At 39.4% G+C, this 11,409-nt stretch overlaps 1 protein-coding gene across 1 annotated transcript; it reads left to right on the forward strand.

Moving 5' to 3' along the window:
• On the forward strand, positions 906 to 5,439 carry LOC109711964 (probable auxin efflux carrier component 1c). The gene is given in 7 exon segments (XM_020235351.1): positions 906 to 2,457; positions 2,459 to 2,942; positions 3,153 to 3,426; positions 3,732 to 3,817; positions 4,448 to 4,605; positions 4,740 to 4,816; positions 4,942 to 5,439. Coding segments are annotated over 7 exon segments (1,890 nt in total). The 5' UTR covers positions 906 to 1,713; the 3' UTR covers positions 5,009 to 5,439.

Here is an 11,409-nt window from a genome sequence, read left to right on the forward strand (position 1 = left end):
TGGGGGTAAGTTTTTTTCCCTTTATTTTTTTCCTGCCCTTTTTGCGGTGTACGAGATTTTAGCAGTTGATGATGGCGCGAGTGCACGCGGTGGGGAAATCGATTCCTCCCCTTTCTCCCTATGCGAGACCCCGTTAAATTATTCCCCCTTGTGCTCCTCACCCTTCTTTTTTTTTTTCTTTTTTTTTTTTTTTTTTGTGGACAGTGATGATTAAATTATTTACTGGTTTATGATAATTTTAATTTTAATTTTAATTTTAATTTTAATTTCATAGATCTTATATTTTGAATGATAATAAAATTATCCCAATGTCGCTTGAGTTAGAAGAACATGCGAAAAATTATCTATTACCTTAAGTCATGAACACAATAGATTTAGTTTATGACAACATAACAAAACATTCTTACTAGTAGAGATTCTCAAATAGCAAATTGTAGGAAAATCCTGAAATATTACGAATTGGATAATGACTTGGTTTTAAGTTTACAATTTTGTTTATTGTTTTCTTATTCAGGCACGACGTTCGAAGCGCTTGAAAAACTGTGCGTATCCCTAATAATTTAGTTTCCCCCTTTTTCGTTGGTATTGTTAACAAACTATATTTTGATTAATTTATACTAATTTCTTAAAAGTGAGGGTTAGGCACTGACGCGTCCCCATCTCCCGTCCGAGCCCAAACCCACCACTCCCACCCACCCACCCCGGGTTTTCAATCAACGCTTTCCTTGTCCTCTTCCCCGGCCCCTCCTTTTTTGTTTTGTTTTTTTTTTTTTTTAATTTGGTGATCGGCAAATTTTTTTTTTTTTTTTTTTTGGTAAATACGATCGTGTTTTAATTTTGAAATAATTATAAAACCAGAAAACGAAAGAAAGAGGCTCGGTTCAGACTCTATACGAATGTTAATCTGATCTGATCTAATACTAATCTAATGTAACGGACTGAAAAAAGCAAAAGCGCTAGCGCACGAGCTAAGATACCGTCCACTATTCGCTCTCTCTCTCTCTCTGTCTCTCTCTCTCTCTCTCTCCATCCCCACAACGCATTGATAGATCCTATTCCTTTCTCCCACCAGAGTTCCGAGTGATTCAAAATCCCCGCACAAGCGTGCAGGGATAAAAGAGGGATGAGAGATACCTAGCAACAAGGGAAAGTCCAAATAAAGCTCGAGTTGTGGGTGTGTGAGGTGAGGAGAGAGAGAGAGAGAGAGAGAGAGAGAGAGCGCATGCGTGGGAGAGTGGGAGGGAGGGGGGTAGGGGAAAGAAGCAGCTGCTCCTCGCGCGCGACTCTCGAAGCGCTCGCATAAGCCGTTTTGCCGGTCGACTGCTTACCCTCCGCTACACAAAACAAAACCAAAACACATGCTCCTCGATCCCCTCAACCCCTCCTCCTCCTACTACTACTACTACTACTACTCGTCACTACTAACACTCATAATAATAACTACCACTACTGCTGCTACTCCTTGTACCTCTACCACCACTGCTGCATCTCCTCCTGCTGCTCTCTATTTTTTCTCTCCTTCCTGTTAATTATTATTAGCTCTTCTCATTATAAAGGAGCTAATTATTATTAATTAAGACTCTCTGCTTTGCTTTGCTTTGCTTGGCTGGGCCTTGGTTGGCTTGGCTTTGTGAAAGAAATTAATTAAGAAGAAGAAGAAGAAGGAAGGGAATTGTATAGGGAGGGAGGTAGAGAAGGAGGGGATCAGAAGAGATGATTACGGTGTCGGATTTTTACCACGTGATGACGGCGGTGGTGCCGCTGTACGTGGCGATGATACTGGCGTACGGGTCGGTGAAGTGGTGGAAGATATTCTCGCCGGACCAGTGCTCGGGGATAAACCGGTTCGTGGCGCTGTTCGCAGTGCCGCTGCTGTCGTTCCACTTCATCTCGACGAACAACCCGTACACGATGAACGTGAAGTTCATCGCGGCGGACACGCTGCAGAAGCTGATGGTGCTGGCGGCGCTGACGGCGTGGAGCCACCTGAGCCGGCGGGGGTGCCTGGAGTGGACCATCACGCTCTTCTCCCTCTCCACCCTGCCCAACACGCTCGTCATGGGCATCCCGCTCCTCAAGGGCATGTACGGGGACTTCTCCGGGAGCCTCATGGTGCAGATCGTCGTGCTGCAGTGCATCATCTGGTACACGCTCATGCTCTTCATGTTCGAGTTCCGCGGCGCGCGCCTGCTCATCACCGAGCAGTTCCCGGACACCGCCGGATCCATCGCCTCCATCGTCGTCGACTCCGACGTCGTCTCGCTCGACGGCCGCCGCGACGCCATCGAGACCGAGGCCGCAGATCAAGGAGACGGCAAATTCAACGTCACAGTGCGCTCGCTCCAACGCTCGCGCTCCGACATTACTCCCGCCGCTCCATGGGCTTCTCCAGCAACCCCGGCACCCTCCAACCTGCAACGCGAACGCCGAGATCCTTACTCGCTCCAGTCCTCGCGCTAACCCCACCGCCCGCGCGGTCTCCAGCTTCAACCACCGCTTCTACTCATGGTCGGCCGCAGCTCCAAACTTCGGCGCCGCCAGACGCCTACCCGTGGCCGGGGCGGCGGGCGCCTCCACCCCGCGCTCAACTGAGGACGACGGCCCGCCGCCGGCGCAGCCAGTGTCGCGGACGCACGACACGTACTCGGCGCCCAACCCCAACGCGTGTTCCTCGCACCGCCGGAAGCGCGCCGAGCGCGCCGCGCGCCGGCAGCCGAGACGGGCTCGGCGCGCGGCGCGGGCGGCGCCGGTGGGGTGAAGAGGCGAACGGGCTGCGACGGAGGACCGGGGGACGAAGACCTCCCCTTTGTGTGGAGCTCCAGCGCCTCCCGCCGTCTCCCGACATCTTGGAAACAATCCCTATTACGGCATCGCCGTCGCCGCCGCCGCGAACGACCCCGCCGCAGTCAAAGAAGTCAGGCTCGCCGTCTCGCCCGGCAAAAGTAATTCACGCACATTATTATATAATAAAATTAGATTAATTAATTAATAATTAATTAGATGTGTGTGTGTGTGTGTGTCTCTCTCTCTCTCTCTCTCTCTGTATTATTATTATTGATTTCTTTTTCTTTTTCGTTTTCTTTTTTTTAATTTAAAAAAAAAACCATTATTATTATTTATTTATTTATTTTTGTTGGCGAGAAAATTGACAGTGGATCGACGGAAGGAGGGGGAGGAGTACGTGGAGAGGGACGACTTCAGCTTCGGGAACAGGGGGATGATGGAGAGGGACGAGGGCGGCGGCGGGGACGAGAAGACGCACGACGCGACGGCGGGGAAGGGCGGGGGGCTGCACGGGGCGACGGCGATGCCGCCGACGAGCGTCATGACGCGGCTGATCCTGATCATGGTCTGGCGCAAGCTCATCCGCAACCCCAACACCTACTCCAGCCTCATCGGCATCATCTGGGCCCTCGTCTCCTTCAGGTGAAAAGCATTCATTTGCAATGGACCCTCACCACATGCGCGGTCAATAGTACTAAACAGTAACTCCCAATAAAATTAAAATTACAATTTTAAATTAAATTAATTTAATTTAATGCTGCCCAATATTAGATTGTACTGTACCGTTTCTTTTTCTTTTGTTTTCTCCCTCCTCCCTTTCTTTCTTTCTTTCTTTCTTTTATTATTATTATTTTTTTTTTTTTTACTGTTGTGTTGTGTTGTGTTGTGTTGTGTTGTGTTGTGTTTAACAGTGGTGGTTTGGCTAATAATGGTTGTTGGAATTGCAGATGGCATGTTGAGATGCCTGCCATTGTCTCGGGCTCCATCTCCATACTGTCGGATGCGGGCCTCGGAATGGCTATGTTCAGCCTCGGTCAGTACTTCCATGTGCCTCTCCTCCTCCTGCTCCTCCTCATACTCTCTTTCACTCTCTCTCTCTCACTGTTACTGACACTTCAAGTAGCAGTTATCTACTCGTGGGGGACACTCCTCATGTAAATTGGAGCTCCTATCAAAATGTTTAAAATAAAGTTTGAAAATTACCTGCTGTTTTTAACATTAAAGTTTTTCAAAAAAAAAAAATTACATTAGTCGAGATTTTCTGTTTTCCAACTAAAAAGCTTATTTTAACTTTTCACCGTCCGTAACAAATGCTCTAATAATGAGACCAGTGTGGCTTTGCTTCGGCCTTTATTTTTACTATACAGTTCATCTTTACTAAAAGCATTCCACAAACAGCAAAGACGAGAGCCTTTACTCTACTGGAAAGGAGAAAAGAGATTCTGTGGTCGCAAAAGTAAAAGCTAGGATTTGTTATAAACTTCCGATTTTAATAAAAAGGGAAACATTTGGAAGATTAGAATGTTTCTTCAAATAGAAATATCAGGCGGTTAGTAGTACGTTATGTTCAGAAAAGCTGTTCTGAAAGCCGAGCTTTATCTTTTTCTTTTTTTGGTTAAAGTTGGTCCAATGTTCTGAGCGAGCAATATGCGTGCGTGTGCAGGGCTGTTCATGGCGCTGCAGCCGCGGATCATAGCATGCGGCAACCGCGTCGCGACATTTGCCATGGCCGTCCGGTTCCTCGCAGGCCCAGCCGTCATGGCCGCCGCCTCCATCGCCGTAGGCCTCCGCGGCAACCTCCTCCACGTCGCCGTCGTCCAGGTCTCACTCTCTCTGACACAAAGCGTCGAACACCATACGTGCGCCGTCCCTGAGACGCCCCGACTAACCGCTTTCCTCTTTTTGGGTCTCTTTCTTATTATTATTATTATTTCAATTTTTTTTTTTTAATTTAGGCCGCGCTCCCTCAAGGCATTGTCCCCTTCGTCTTCGCCAAGGAGTACAACGTGCACCCCGACATACTCAGCACTGCGTGAGTACTTTTAAAAAAGCTCGAACATCTTTTGCAGTGTCTGGTATCGTGTGTTTCCATTGTAGATTCCCTTTTGTGTGCGCGTGTGCGCAGCGCCTCTAATGGGTCTCGTGATGTGCTTGCAGGGTCATTTTTGGGATGTTGATTGCGCTCCCCATCACGTTGGTTTACTACATTTTCCTTGGCCTGTAGTGTGTGCGTGTGTGTACATCTCTTAAGTTTACTTTTTAACTCTTTTATTAGAGCACAACAGAGGAGTCGTCGACCCACAGCAAGGCAAGGGGAGAGAGGAGGGGGAGGGGGAGGGATTAATTTAGGGTTTGGAAAATGGAGTGGATCGAGTAGCAATTTCCCGCAGTTTGTGGAGAATTAAGGAGGAAGAGAATCGATCCGGTTCGGACCTGATCGCAGTTCAATCGGAAGACGATGTTGTAAAATGATGTGATATTTGATCTTAGAGCTCTTGTTTCTTCCTTTTCCTCGAATTCCGCTTTTCTCTTTNTTTTTTTTTTTTTTTTTTTTTTTTTTTTTTTTTGAGTCATCAAATGTTGCGCACGACATGCATCTTGTAGGAAATTGCTCTGAAATGTTTATTAGTCTTAATTAATACTCTTTGCCCATCAGATGAGTATTTACTCGTGCCGCATATTTAGATTGAGAACGTAACGTTTTATTAAATAAAAGACAACAAAAAACGAAAATGAAAAGAGACTACATAATATATAAATAATAAAAGTAAAGAAAGAAACAAAGATATCACTTTCTCAAGTCGTCCATCTATATAGTCCTGCAGCGGAAATGGAAAAATCCAAGCCCATCTCTATTTTGATAATGACAGTGAGCTAAATGTCGCAATTTTGCTACGCCCCTTTCACCACTCCATGGTGATAAAAAGTAGAAATTAAAAAAATATCTACAACCAGCATATGATGTGAATGAAACATCATTAGTATCTACACGTCATTAACTTAATTAAGCTAACGGTCTGTTCGTTCGTTTGTTCGCAAGTGATTTTCAGATTGAAAATTATTTTTGAAGTTTAGATAAAATTTATTTTTTGATCACTGTTGATTTATCAAAAGTCAATGGATTTTAGAGTTACAGTTATCTCATTTTCTTCGATAATTGACTCTGTTACGATACGATATTCTGGAAAGGCATAGCTATGGACAAATTTAATTCACGGTTTAAATAGCCAAAATATAGAAATTTAAAGTCGATAGCAACTTTACTCCTTCCATAATGGGCGAAACAAACATACCCTACAGGAAGGATATGTGTGGGAGAACCGCTACCTTTCATTGGAGACCTTATCTGATTAGATATGTCGGGATAGTGGTATAAAGCGAAAGAGAAGGATTTGAAAGAAAAAATTATAAAAAAATAATAATAATAAAAAGAAAAAAAAAATGGAGAAATTTTGAGAGTATGTGGGTGGTGGAGATAGAGAGTAATTGGGTCACTTTGGTCCCCCTCCATTTCGCCCCAATGTTGGGTTTGATGTGGACTCTTTTAGCATATTCCGCGACACAATCACCATTTGTGTCCCAATCGTATTAAGGAACTCGCTGGGCCTTTTGTTTTTTTGTTTTTTTTTCAATTTTTTGAACTTCCCTTTTTAGCCTTGTTGTGGTTTAATTAATTATAATAATAATTAGTTATTACCCGCTGTTTTAGTGCAATTATTAAACTAATTAAACTAATATTTGACGAGATTACGGGGATTCGGGGCGTGAGTGGGCTCGCAAAATTGGGACCAATAATCGAATTTGTAATGCTTGTTAGTGATAGTTAGTCATGTTGAGACGATATTCCTTCCTTAAAAAAACAAATTTGATTTGGTGGTTTTTAAGCCACGCTTTTGAGGACAATTATTAAACTAATATTTGACGAGATTACGGGAATTTGAGCGTAAGTGGGCTTACATAGTGGGGGCCTCTATATTTAGTTTGTTAATTAAGGCTAGTAGTGGTAGTAGCAATTTCGACATCCTCCTTTTCTTTTTTTTTTTTCTCCTATGAAATCTTTATATATATATAATTAGATTACTATACTATTAATAGCATCAAGTTATTAATGCTATTAGATTTTCGATCCTTAAATGAAAGAATGTACGGTTTGGTAGATAGTGGTCCCTAAAATTGAGTCGGTACTTGGTTGAATAATATAATCTAACGGATAAAAATGATCAAAAAGATAAATCTAACGGTGAAAAATTTGGTAGCACAAGTGCTTAGTGCTCTTGATAGCATAGTAACCGGACTCTCTCTATATATTATATATGTAATTTACACTCTCATCAAATCTCTTTCTAGCATCTGCATCATAATATAAAAGAAGAATGAATACTATATATATATATATATGTACATACATATATCCACGATAGATCGTAAGCACCAATCAACTATTCCAAAAACACGTACCGATAAGAAGGATGCACCTCTCGCACTTAAGGGTTCAATCACAGTGCTCAGGAATTTCGACCTGAATTAATCCATCTGAACATTAGGTCTCTTACCGTTAGATCTTTTGTGAATCATAATTAACCCCACTCAACTTATTAGATTCATCCAACTTGACTTATTAACCTCATAAACCTTTTTATTACGGGACAGAAAGTTTAATCTATTTTAGTTCAATAATAAATAGCCAGCATACACCTCATAATGATGCGTGCACAACTACTCCGATGAAATTCAAAACTACTTATCTTCCTTTTCTAACTTTTACCAACAACAAATTAAAAGCTAAAAAATCCAAAAAAAGTTAAAGAATAGACAAGCTAGGCCAAAGTCATAAAACAATCTTTGGACACAGGGTCAGAGTAATACTTTGGTGAGCTTTATACACTATCCCATAATTATATCGCACAAATAAATCCCTCTATATATATATATATATATATATATATATATATATATATAGCATGTGTATATTAATTAATACATCAATGCCTTTTTTTTTACGAAAAAAAGAAAAAGAAATTTAAAAATACAGGTAAGAGTACTCACCATGCTGTTGTTGTTGGTGGCACGTGACCATGCAGCGATAACACACCAAAAGTTGTCATATAACAATTGGATCTAATCAGAATTGGCCATGTCGCCACCCACTGTACGTACTCATGGGTCTCTCTCTCTCTCTCTCTCTCTCTCTCTCTCTCTCTCTCTCTCTCTCTCAATGTTTTGGCCACATACAAGGTGTTTGTCGAGCTACGGAACAAATAGATACACTGCCATTTTTTATGCTACATGTTTACAGCTACATGGCAACTCCGAATGTTACGTACATTTTTAATCACAATCACGGGGAACCATTAATTTTACGATTCTTTGGAAATTGGAGCTCGCAAATTTGCTGGTGCTCCACTCATCAGAAACAGTGGAGATACAACTGGGAAACTGGCCCAGTGTCTTTTCTTTTTTTAACTATGGAAATTACATATATATACTTTTTTCTATAGCATTTATTGCATGCAAAAATAATAATATGTGACCTTTACTGTAGATGAACTGAAATATAACAAATTCTACTGTTTAGTTCTAGGAGCAATTTGGACGTGTACTTAAAGTCTTAAACAAAGAAAGAAATAATAAGATGACGTGTCAATTTAGCCATCTTTCATCCAGTTTAGGTGGAGGGATAAGATTGACTTTTTGTGGTCTAGCTTTTGAGCTGTAGCCAAACCTCGTGATAAATTGTATTAATTAATAATATTTATGAAAAAAATCATGCGGTGGTGATCAGGCATTGGAAGGAGATAGAGTGAAAGTACGGATCGTTTTAAGAAGTCAAGCTAGTAATTGAAAGTACGGATCAATTTAGAAATTAAGTCAAACTCTATTGATTCTCGCACAAAAAAACGAAAAAGAAAACATGTGTTAGTCAAAGAAAACAATCTGGAAAGGCAAACCTCGATCGATCAACTCACGTACATGATGGAGGTCCGATGAACACATCACACGTCTTACCCGGAGATGCGACAAAATTGATTGACGGAGGTTTTTAACTGAATCGTAATTAACAGGAATCTGAACTCACAACCTTGTGAAACTGATGACGCTAATTAGGAAAGCAATAGCTATACCTCTTTTTCGAGGAGAAGCTTGAACGAACTTTAGAATTTGCTACTTGAAGCTCTACTTTTAAATTTCTACGTTGCTATTATAATATTTTAATAAATTATTTTTCTCTTTCTGAAAGCTACGTTCAATCTCATTCTTGTGCACACAAAAGCTCCAGACAAGCCAAACAGACTGATTCATTTGGGTGTCGACCAATGCGAGGGTGGATTTCAGAGTACAGCTTACTTCCTAGCTGTTTCGAAGGATAGCCACACAATTATGCAGTGTGTCCATGTCTTCTTGCACCAATGAGAGGTTCCAATTATTTTTCTCATTAAATAAAAAAAAAATAAAGAGTTGCGTATTTCTCTTTCATCATCAATACTTTCTCACTGTGATAGCACTGGTTCATAATAAGGTTGCAGCAATGCAACCACAACGATCGAATTAAGTAGATTCATTGCAATTTTCAAATTTAATCAATAAGTAACGATCAGATTCAATAAATACCACGACTCTTAATGTTTTAGATAATGCCAAATCGATCTCAACGTTGAATCTACGCAAATGTTTTTCTAAAAAAAATTTTAGCATTATAAAGGCTATAGTTTTTTTTTTTTTCAACCATGATTAAAATCACAAAAAGAGTATTTAACTTCGATTATATTGTAGATTAAATAACATAAAAGCATGATCCACTAGTCCCTGTACAAAAACTTGTACTCTTTGTAGATCGTGCACCGAATGGATAAGCTTGTTCTCTTCAAATCAATGCTCTTGTGTTTCCAACCCGCATCGATTTGTCCGTTCCTTGGCAACTAAGCATTTGGAATCCATTATATTATTCTCCAATAAAGAAAAATAATATTGACATGGTTAAATTTGATTAAAGCACAATAAATTTACTTAATTATAGTGACCAAATTTGAAAAAAAAATTACCTATCAATATCAAAATCGGTTTTGTTAATATTGAACTAGAGTAATAGCTCCACAGTAATAGCTCCACACGAAAGGGTTCAAAATCAACAGCTGAAAATAAAAATCTCACAAAAAGTGGTGATATAGTACGTACTAAAATTTTCGATCAGAGATATTAATCTTACTGTAGATAAAAAAAAAATTTATTTGATTTGGATATTTTTATATCGTAAACTTGAAAATTCATTAAAAATTATTGATTTTTAACCATTTTGATCGTTAGTTAAATAATATCAAAAAATCATAAAATTTATTTTCTAAATATAGCCTCTCACTCTCTCTCTCTCTCTCTCTCTCTCTCTCTCTCTCTCTCTCTATATATATATATATATATATATATATATAAATTTCATACTTTTTCGATATTATTTTCTTGTCCATCAAGTAGACATAAAAATGAATGGCTAAAAATGAATATCCTCTAAAACGTGATGATAGAAATTTTGTAATTATGATCAAAAGTATAGATCTTGTTCTAAATAGTTTAAAAAATTTTCTAACCAAAATTCAATTGATTTGGATAACTTTACACCATTAAACGAGAAAACCCTTCATATCAACCATTAAAATTACTAATTTTGAAACCCTTTGATCCATTAGCAAATGATGTCCGAAAAGATTTGAAATTTAAGTTTCTAAAACCTCTCAGTTCGATTAGATCTGTTCAATGATGCGATCATCGATTGTAAAGCTGCCATGATTGAAAACAAATGGTGGCATACGACGCCGCGTTTGCTACCGTAGCAATTCCAGCTCAACTCTATATACATATCAATAACTACTATATATATATAACCTCATATAATATATATATATATATATAGTCTTATATATATATAGATATAAGCTAAGGGTAACGACTATCATTCCAACCATAGAATTTTTGATCGCAAAGCTAAAAAATCATAAGCACCAACTACTTTATGCTTCCAGTACATAGTAGCTCTACACATATATATACATATAGTCGGCTACTATGCTATCGTTAGTACGGAATGCTCGTGCTACCAGTTGTTTTCGATGATGCGGCTTCCAAATCGACGATCAGCGCTTCGTTAGAGCTTGATCTACACTTTTGAAAGTATTGGAAACTAAATTTCAAAATTTTTTCGACACTCATTTGACTATGATCAAAGATCTCAAATTTGACAATTTTAATGGCCGATGTGTGTGTTTGTGAGTTTAATGGTGTAAAACATCCAAATCGATAAAATTTTATAGAAAATTCTTTTCACTATTTAGAGTAAGATTAGTATATCTGATCTTGAATTTTAAATTCTTTTATCATCATTTTTTATGAGTTTTTATTTCAGCCGTTCAAATTTTAGACTAACTTGTTTGATAGGTAAATAATATCGAAAAATTATGAAATTCAGTTTCTAAATACTTTTAATAGTGTACATCAAGTTTAATAGAGCCGATCGTCGATTTGGAAGCCGCATCATCGAAAACAACTTGGTAGCACGGAGCCGCGATAGTAGTAAGCCTAGTTCATATATATATATATTATATATATATATATATTATATATATATATTTAATTAAT

The sequence above is a fragment of the Ananas comosus genome, linkage group 6, assembly GCF_001540865.1.
Source record: "Ananas comosus cultivar F153 linkage group 6, ASM154086v1, whole genome shotgun sequence".
In the NCBI taxonomy this organism is placed as follows: Eukaryota; Viridiplantae; Streptophyta; class Magnoliopsida; order Poales; family Bromeliaceae; genus Ananas; species Ananas comosus.